The 10,489-nt window shown below is 42.2% G+C and overlaps 1 protein-coding gene across 1 annotated transcript in view; it reads left to right on the forward strand.

Annotated features, from left to right (window-relative positions):
• FNDC1 (fibronectin type III domain containing 1) overlaps positions 1-7,965 on the forward strand; it is a 99,793-nt gene extending 91,828 nt beyond the window's left edge. The window contains exons 20-23 of the mRNA XM_045805438.2: positions 1,574-1,603; positions 2,300-2,461; positions 4,198-4,320; positions 7,186-7,965. Of these exons, the coding sequence (XP_045661394.2) occupies positions 1,574-1,603; positions 2,300-2,461; positions 4,198-4,320; positions 7,186-7,301 (431 nt within the window). The 3' untranslated portion in view covers positions 7,302-7,965. The remainder of the gene's footprint in view (positions 1-1,573; positions 1,604-2,299; positions 2,462-4,197; positions 4,321-7,185) is intronic.
• The last annotated feature ends 2,524 nt before the right edge of the window (positions 7,966-10,489 follow it).

Raw genomic sequence — 10,489 nt, forward strand, 5'->3', positions numbered from 1 at the left:
CATTAGTAATTAAGAAAGAGTCAAAGAAAACCATTTTCAAGGGTTAATTTGCTAAAATAGGGAACATGTCTATGTTCATGGCTACCTTTCCTAAAAAGAGAACGGGCCTTTGGCGACTACCAAAATTAACATGATAAAAGTCTGTAGAAAAAAAAAATAATTCAAATCTAGAAAGCTTTCAAGAAATTGGCCTGAAATCTGAGAAAAGAAATATAAACGTAATTTCTGAGACTACAGTATGAATTGGAAGAGACAGCTCTCTGCTACTCCCCCCTCCCAAGAAAAACCCCACCATGATCCTACCCTATCCTTTACGGCCTGTAAAGGGTGGGTGAGGGCACTCCAGGGGCCCCCACACAGACCTCTTTTACCGTCAGCTCCCAGGAGATCCTCACGCATCTGACAATGGACAATTGTCAAAAATTGACAATTTGACAATTACTTGAAACTTGACAATTATTTGCTCTGGCCGTCTTCACTCTATTCAGTCAGTTTGTTCGAGTTTCTTCTTCACTTTGCACAACCCTGCTGTGAGTGGTTAGGTTAACAGCAGAAAATTATCAGGTAATTGAATTATGGCACTTGCCAAACATAAAAATACCTGAAGTAAATGCATGTGTGAGCACAGGTTGCAGCACAGGGTCCGCTTTCCATGTTGTTTGTGTTGTGTCGTCGTTCTGTGCGTTCCCCTCCCCTCCACCCTGGAGCATTTGAGATTTTTTCAGCAGACTCTTGAAACTTAAGAGCAGGAGAGCAAAACAAGTGTTTACACTGACAGCTACTGGGGGGTCACTCTTCTGTGGGAGTAAATGAATGGTCTGTACAAAGACCCAATTCTTGCTACCCCAAAGGGGCAGCTCAAGGGAGATTTGGGGGATGGAAATATTCTGTATCTTGATTGTAGTTAGGGTTCCATGAATCAATGCATGTGTTGAAACTCACTAGATACTTACCCTAAACAAGTAATCTTACTCCATGATAATTTAAAAAAAAAAAAAAAAAAAAAAGAATGGCCCATGTCATTTTATAAAAATGAATTTTTTCTAAAACAGAATTCCTTAAAAGCTAGTCCCATATTTTCTTTTTTTCTACAAAGATTTATTATTTTGGCTATTACAAATAAAACTACTGTGAACATTCATGTACGAGTGTTTGCTCAGACATGTGTTTTAATGCCTCTCGGCTAAATACTTGGGAGTGGAATGGACAGATCATAGACCAGGTGTATGGATACCTTTTTGAGAACCCACCAAACTGTTTTCTCAAGATAGGCACATCTTTTAAAAACAACAAGTATTGAATTATTCTGTCATACCCCAAATCAAAATCTGACTATATTGACCCACAACTTCTGTATAAATAGCGAGGCAGTTTAACTAGAAAAGGATATTTTTCAGAAGGAAATGCTTAGAAAATGAAAACTAAGGAAAACATTGGCATCGCTTGAATAAGCTGTATTTGTATCTATTCCAGGGGGCTCTTTGGTTAGCTCTCTCTGCCACAATAAACATTTCAACAATTGCATGGCTGTGAAATAGGATAGTGAAGTCAATTATTTCTTTTTCATTTACAGACAATCCTCTGCTTGTTGTGAGGCCACCAGGTAAGTTTCTCTTCTTGACAAACTTGACGTTCTAGTAATCAAGTTGGATATTGACTATGAGATTGCTATGATTGCTCACAAGTAGAAATGCTAGACCATTTTTGCATTTTTATGACTTAATGACAACTTCCTTGGTTTCCTTGACCCCTTTATCCTGATCTAGGGAAAAGAATGATCTGGGAATTTTTTATAGGACCATAATTTATTTACATAATCCCTTTGAATATTTTAAATGGCTGAAAAGGTAGCAAAACGCATTAAACATACAAGAGATTTTTACTTTGTATTTCAAACAAACTGTGAAAGACCTATTTCTTAAGTTCAAGACAGGTCTTAGGAGTGATGAGAACAGTGAGTCTATGCTGAGGGACTTCTGGAAGGGGCAGGTAGGATGGCATATCCCAAAAGATCAAATATGCCATTACATCTTATTTTCCTTAAAGCTTAAAGGCTTTTTCTTACTTCAAGAATCCCTTATAGAAATGTAAATAAATATGTTCAGGTAAAAGGAGCTCCTCAATTGTACTTCAGTGCCAAGAAAGAAGGGGAGTGAGGGAAAGAGTGCCCACTGGGGAGGTGAGAAAAGCCCTGAGAGGAGGGGAAGGGCTGATGAATCAGTCAAACTCTCTGATACTTTGTGTGAGAATAAACATCGTGGAATGCCATGACTGAGAGAGTGTGTCTTGTGTTGTCAAGGTGGTGAGCCCATCTGGATCCCATTTACTTTCAAACATGACCCTAGCTACACCGACTGCCACGGCCGGCAGTACGTGAAGCGGACATGGTATAGAAAATTCGTGGGAGTTGTTCTTTGTAATTCACTGCGGTATAAGATCTACCTCAGTGACAATCTGAAAGGTAGGTCTTTAAGAATGGCGTGGTAAGGGAAGGTATGGAAATGTTTTCTCTTACCGAGTACTAGCTTGACATAGTAGGTGCATCGGAATGTATTTGAGCTGTGGACCCATTATATCTCACTGTGGCTCAAACACAAATCAGTTTTTCAGGTTCTACTTTGGAGTTACTAGTTTTTACTTTGACACCCAGAAATATATATATGATTTTTATTTTAGTTTTTAATATATGTAATTATTATATATAACTATATATAATATTTGTATGTTATATATAATTATTTTATTTTTATATATAATTTTTTCATTTTCATTTTATTTTAATATTTATTAAATAATAAATGTTATTAATAATAAGTTTTAGTTATATATGATTTTATATATAATATGTATTATTTTAATTAGATATATAATTTTTAAAAATCCACTACATTTTAGAAATGAGGTCCAAAATTCTGTTAGAAATGTAAAGGCCAATTTTCTTTGCCATTAATTCAATAACACTAGGTATGAGTGTAAGCTAGTAGTATCAAGGAAAAGATCCCACCCCCCACTCCTGTCCTTGCCATTGCCACACCTTTATGAAGAGAAAATGTAGATGGTGAAACGTGTCAGTATTACTTTTCCTGTGTCTGAATAAAAATGACATTGTTTCCATTATGGTAGGGGGTTAAAACAAAGAATACCACGAGCACCTTGAACTACTAAATTTCAAAATGCCGTCTCTATCCAGCTGGCTTTGATTCCCCCACCACACAAATCTGTTTTTCATTTTTAAAACTTGTACACTTTTAATTTTTTAGTACATATATTTTGAAAACTTTTCCTTGGCTGCTATAGATTTTTTTCTTGCTTGTGGTGATCATTTAAAGACAATGTCAGGGCACCTGGGTGGCTCAGTCGATTAAGCATCTATCTGCCTTTGGCCCAGGTCATGATCCCAGGGTCCTAGGATCAAGCCCCACATGGGGCTTCCTGCTCAACAGGCAGCCTGCTTCTCCCTCTCCTGCTCCCCCTGCTTATGCTCTCTCTCTCTCTCTTTCTGTCAACTAAATAAATAAGATGTTTTTAAAAAAATTAAGACATTGTGTCAAAACAAATTCTTCCCTACCATTCTCCACTCTGGCAATTTCTCAGTGTATATGTCTCTCCCAACACCTACTGTCTGTCTGTTTCTCTCTGCTCTTTCTTTTCTCTCCCACCATTGTGCTCTACCTCCTCTGCATCAGAATTCCTGGCAGAAATTACACAGCCAGCTCCAGTATCCCAGGGTCTACAGAAACAACTGCCCTACTGTGCAGCTGTGGTTCAGGACCATGGACAGCAGCTTATGCCACAGACACACACCCTACTTCTAGTTATGTATGAAAATAGGTTCTTCTATTTTTCACAGATCTTCATGCCTTTTGTAATTATTTCATAATATACCCCTATTACAGTTTCATCTATTCCTTTTTTAAAACCAAGGAGTAAAGAGGCCTACCATTTATAGGCTGAAACTTCCTATAATATCAATAGTTTCCACTTATTGAGGACTTGTTAAGTATTTAGCATACATGATCTTACTGAATCCTTACAACACTTTGATGTTGGTGCCATTATCACTCTTTTTCCAACATGGAAAGTATGACACACTGAGTTTAAGTACCCAATTCAAATGGTCTCCAAAGCTTGTGCAAATTCTTAAAAAAGGTGTACATTTTTTGACCAGTCACTAACCCGTGATATTCCCTTATGCAGACACATTCTACAGCATTGGGGACAGCTGGGGAAGAGGTGAAGATCATTGCCAGTTTGTGGATTCACACCTTGATGGAAGAACCGGGCCTCAGTCCTACGTAGAAGCTCTCCCTACCATTCAAGGTAATTCAAACAGAGGCCTGATTAAACTGCCCTGGGGGTTGGGAGAGGAAGGGTAATATAAGGAGGAGATCACTATCGCGCTCTCTTTTGTTCACCTTTTAAAGATAGATGTTTTAAAGACAGCATTTTGAATCATATAAATAAGGAACCATCAAAATATTCCAACCATGTGCTGGAATTCGGTGAACCCAGGAGAGGCGGGGACACAAAGGAATATAAGATCTTGTCCCTACTCTCAGAAAAATCTCTTCCCTGCTCCATAACTGGGAAGAGAAAATAGACATGTAAAAGGTAACTGAGAGTGAATGACTTAAAATACAGATAATGACAGGAGTTCTGTCACATAGTTGCCCTATTGTGAGGTAATTGTGCAGACTGTAGTCACTGTCTGAGTTCAAGCAAGGCAGGCTACTTGAGGCTGTCAGGAAAGAAGGAGTGGATACTGGGCTGAGTCATTAAGAAACCTAGACATGCGGAGATTAGTCTTCCGGGCAGAGGACAGCAAGAAAACAGGTGTAGAGAAGGAAAGGTAAACAAACATACAGACTGGCCATAGCTTATCATATACTTCAGGAGGTGACGTAGTAACTATTTCATTATGGTATCACAGGGTGAGAACAAAAATACTAATCTCAAATGTTAACAACCTGCACTATGCTACTAACTCCCTCAACTGCCAAAACAAAAAAAATAAACAGAACAACTGAATAAAGTCCAGCACTGTTTCCATTACACACTCAACTCTTAGTCATCTGGCAGTTTTAAGACATGAGATGTTCTATCAACTTTTTTAATTTGGAAAAAAAAATACCATAGGCTGATAAACACAGATTACCCGTTTTCAAAGAATTAAGATAGATTAAAATACACAGAACAGGAAAGTAAGTGTATTAGTCAGAATTCTCCAGAGAAACAGAACCAGAGAGAGAGAGAGAGAGATGGGGAGAAAGGTGTCCTAAGGAGTTGGCTCATATGATTATAGAGGCAGGCAAGTCCAAAATCTGCAGGGCAGGCTGGAGACCCAGCTAAGAGTCTGGGTTACAGTTTGAGTCTGAAGGCAATCTACTGGAAGAATGCCCACTTTGTCAGGGAGGTTAAACTTTTCCTGTGAGGGCCTTCAACTGATTGGATGAGACCCACCCACATTATAGAGAGTCACTTACTTTACTCTAAGTCTGGTAATTTAAAGGTGCACCTCGTCTAAAAATATTTTTACAGAAACCTTTAGAATAATATTTGGCTTAATATCTGGGTACCATGGCCTAGCCCCATTGACACATAAAATTAACCATCACAATTGGTATACAAAATATATCACATTTCTTCCTTTATTCAGGATCTTGCATTGATCCAGGGTTACTATGCATTGTTTATATTTTACTGTTTCTGTGACTGTGGTCATGGTTTTGGTTCTGAGCAGAGGTGCTCCCTCTTCAGCTGCTCACTGGTAGGATGGCGCGTATCCTTTCGTCTGGCAGGAGTAAACAGGGCCAAAGAGGAGTTGCCAAAATTTTTTTGAACAGCCTGGGGACCTCAGTTACTTGAAGGGAGAACTGCTCAAAAATGCTATAGCATTCTTTCCTTTGAGAGGTTTACCTGAAAGATCTAAAAGCCAGACTTCAAGAATTAAACCTGGAGGCTTGAGGTTCTAGGCGAGTCGCGAGGCCCTAAGTGCTGGGAGGAGCAGGTGGGAATCTTGCTGACAGTTGTTCGCCCTGCAGGGAGTGCTCCACAGAGAGCAGCTACAATGATCTTCTTTTGTGGAGAGAGAGAAATAGGGCACTAATGAACACGCTTTCCCACCTGTGTCACACACCTGTGGGGACTGGATTATCCCCCCAAATCATGTGTGGTAGAAACCCCAGGGATTCTTGTGACCCTACATAGAAATGGTAGTGTTTCTTGGGAGAACAATTTCTCAGAGGTCTTCTGTCTGAACGAAGGTTCTGAGGATGAGAATTTTTTCTTGTGGTTCGGGCACTTTTGATGCTACCGTTGTGACACCAATACCATGTGTGGGTTGCCCCTCATACCAATAGCGATTCTCAGACACCAGCGGGGTGTCCTATGGTTCAAGTCTGTCCTGACACTATACCCAGAGGTGGCGTCAGATCACACAGGTTAAGGGCTCAGTCCCACAAGACCGATGCCCTCCGCCCACCAACTTCAGGTGCCCGTCGCACGTCCAGAGTGCCATTGAGCGTCTGACCTATTGGTCACATATTAGAGGTTCCTACTGCCCCCTTCTTGGGTTCGATTAATTTGCAAGAGCGGCTCATGGACTCAGAGAAACATTTTACTTACTAGACTACCTACCAGGTTATTATAAAAGTACACAATTCAGGGGCTGCCAGAGGGAAGCAGGGGCTATTCAGGGCACAGTGTGGGGAAAGGACATAGAGCGTCCATGTCCTCACTGGGAGCGCCATCCTCCCAGCATCTGCACATGTCCACCAATCCAGAACTTTCAGAACCTGAAAGTTTTTGGGTTTTTGTGGAGGCTTCATTATCTAGGCATGATTGAAGAAATCATTGGCCCTTCCTGATTGAACTCAATCTCCAGCCCCTCTCACCTCCACAGACTTGAGGAGGTGGGCCTGAAAGTCCCACCCTCTAATCCCATGGCTGGTCTCTCTGGTGACTAGCTCCATCCACAGATGCTTTCTGAAAGTAATCCCAGCCGCAGAAACTCAGATGTGTTAGGAATATTGAGATACTTTTACCACTCTTATCACTTAGGAAATCTTAGGGTTTTAGGAGCTCTGTGCCAGGAACAGGGATGAAGACCAAATCACAGATTTCTTATTATCAATCCTAATATCACAGATGCATTTTCTTTCCCTCCCTTTCTTTTTATCCTTCTAGGCTACTTCCGCCAGTATCGCCAGGAGCCCGTCAGCTTCGGCAACATTGGCTTTGGAACCCCCTACTACTATGTGGGCTGGTATGAGTGTGGGGTCTCCATTCCAGGGAAGTGGTAACCATGGGAAGATGGTGCTGCAAGCTCACCCGTCCGGCCCCCTTGACTAACTTGCACTAGGGACTGTGAGCAGGAAGAGACAGTGTTTCAAGCCCCACCGACCCTGGGTGCCGGCAAGGCCACGGGACGGACACCGGACATCTCCAGTCTGGAGCTCGGTCCTCCTTCGTGGCCAGGACTACACACAGAATTCAGCGTGGCTGTTAACTTTGCTTCTCCACATGTTTTGATTGTAATAGCACCTGCCAGAGAGAGCAGAAACACACAGCCACAAGGGAGCCCCACTGACTCACTGAAGTCTTCACACTTGATAGGCACAAAATTCAGACACGTCCGTGTCTCCAGGGAACAGCATAAAACATGCCGTGCTTGCTTCATGGAATGCTCCATGCTTTCTCTTTTCTCAGCGGACTCTTCCCAAAGTAGCCGAATTTAAGCTTCAGATCTCTAACACTGCAGTAGAACTGAGTTACTAAAAACACCACCAAAGGAAATATATCCTCCCTGAGATTTATTCCATGGGCGTACCCACCGCTAGACCAAATGTATCAGATCATATTTGTAAAGTCTCAATTTTGAGATTTATATATATGTATATAGGCATATACATATCCTCACTTGTCTGCAAGAACATTAATTAAAGTTGCTAAATTTGTACTTGTTCACTAGATAAATGCGTGTGGGACTTTTTGGAGCAAAGGTGCTGCTTATGAACATCTTTTAGAAGCGTCCAAAGGGTCTGTACTGTGCGTGAGGAGAACAACAGAGGGAACGCCGCTGGACTTTGGGAGTGGTGGGGACCTGGCGGTGACAGCAGCTGACACCAGTGAGCTAGATGCAAACCAAGTGCTTGCTGCCCAAGGAGATGGTCTGTCCACACCTGGGTGAAGACTACCACTTGCCTCTATGGGGACATATCCAGTATGTTTTCAGAATAATCAAGATTTTAGGGCCCAAATGATTTAAAAATCCAGTTAAAAAAAATATATATTTTTCCCCTTTCCTCCCTGAGTATCGCCTCCTCGAAATACAAGCCTCTTATCCATTTGGACGACAACATGAGAACATTTATTTTAAGACACGGTATTCTAATTCTTTTTCAAACATGGTGTCCTTTCCGTGTGCTTGGCTGTCCCGTGTCCTCGGCTGTCCCGTGTCCTCAGGCAGCTCTGTGGCATGAAGGTTTTATCTTCTTTCATAAAGGTTTCAGCATAGGAGAAGAAGGGGGGAAATGAGCTAGAGGTGTACCCTTTTCTGGGGCCTCCAGGCCACTATGGAATGATTTAGTGGCAGAATGCTGTCCAGCCTCGTGGAGTCAGTTCCTCTCAGTGCCGGTACTGTGTTGAGGGGCGACCTGATGTATCTGGTGAGTTCAAAGGTAAAACCTACAAGGAAACTTAGCAGGGTCCTTTCCATGGGGCTGTGAAAGCTGATGTTCTCCAATTCCATGATCCCCTTTCCACAGTACAAACAGTAAAGAAAATGCAAGCATTCTGACAGCCTGGAAAGATACTAGAATTCCTTAGGGAGCAGATTAGAGACCCAGTTCATATGTCACTCACAGTTTAGTTTGCAAAACAGGATGGGAACCTCTAAGTAGCTTTTAGGGCTCTTGTTCATGAAAAGGGGATTATTAAAAAAAGGATGTCTGACAACCTTATTTTTCACACAGATAACATTCAAACATATTTCACAATGCCAAGCGAAAGATAAGGTCTTTAAATATAAGTGACTTTTCCCGATAAACACGTAACTTGCTTCCTTCATTTCTCCCACCCACCCCTCCAAACTTCTGTCTGGTTTCAGCTTCCACTCGCCTGCTGTTGGAGACCAGAGAAAGAAGCCAAATGAGGCCCCTGTCGGGGAGAGCACCAGCAGATTGCACATTTCCTGAAAGTGTCTCCTCGGGCATAAATAATTCATTAGCATGTGTGAGAGAAGAGCCATTTGGTCTGTTCCACAAGCCTGTCTTGGTGATGGGGCCCCCTTTAGAAGACACAGAGCTCCAGATCAGCGCTGAGAGGCAGGCACCCCCCCCCATTTGCAATTCACACACCGAAGGGCACGTTCCCTGCCTCACCCCCCCAAGCATTGGATGCTAATGCCACGTCCTAAAGGACATGGGTCCCTCAGAAGGCTAAGTTTATGCTCACCTCACAGAAATCCAAAGAAATTCCCTGGCATTCACTCATGCAATGGTTTTCAAGCCCTGCCTACATCCTTAGACTGTAATTCATTCTGGAAATCTGAACTTCTATTAAAATGTTGGCAGTTTTTTGATGGAAATTACTACGAACCCCAGATGACAGAGCAGCCAAGGCAAAAACAAAAACAAAAACACTGATTCTAAGCATAGGTAGGTGGTGTTACCGGTATTCTGCCCAAACTAGGTTACGTAACAGTCCAAGTGAGGGCACAGTGGCCCCGCCGAGTTTCCGGTTCCGGGTCAGGTCTGGAGGCCATGCTCTAGGAATGCCGCGGATCTCAAAACCATTTCATCTCGAGTTAGGAGGAAACTAATGTACCGATTCCCTAAAGAAGGCTTCATCTATCTCAGAGGCTCCAAGAAAGAAGAGCTTAACCCTAGAGGTCAGAAGTAGGCACAGGTGGGAATTAAAGGAAAAGAACATTTGGCTCAATGTTTTTTCTTGTTGTTGTTTTAAAGACTTTATTTATTTATTTGAGAGAGAGCACAAGCAGGGTAAGGAGCAGAGGGGGAAGCAGACTCTGCTGAGCTGGGAGCCTGACTAGGGGCTCGATCCCAGGACTCCAGGATCATGACCTGAGCTGAAGGCAGACGCTTAACCGACTGAACCACCCGGGCGCTCAGAGCAGACAGATGAGCAAAAAACCAGTGGTATGTGACAGAGACCCTATTATGTAGTTTGCAAGGCCTAAATTCCTATCTCACCCTGTAAGAAAAAGTTTACGTACCCGTGGATTTGTTTTCTTGAGGTTGAAAGAAGGTTAAACACAGTCCTAATTTAAACACTAGCACATACTACTTAATAGATGTCCTTTCCGTTTTCTCTTACTTGAGTTATGTTTCTTCCTGACCATCTCTAGCATGGAGCACCTGAACTCTCCGAGTGCTTGGATCCTGGGTTCCCAATTTTCCCATTTGGCAAATGCTTTGTTTGTGCTACGGTCTCAGGAGGCAACACGCTCTTTGGGAGGCTTCATGCATAT

The sequence above is a fragment of the Ursus americanus genome, chromosome 11 (assembly GCF_024610735.1).
Source record: "Ursus americanus isolate L20-20 chromosome 11, mUrsAme1.1.p, whole genome shotgun sequence".
NCBI lineage: Eukaryota > Metazoa > Chordata > Mammalia > Carnivora > Ursidae > Ursus > Ursus americanus.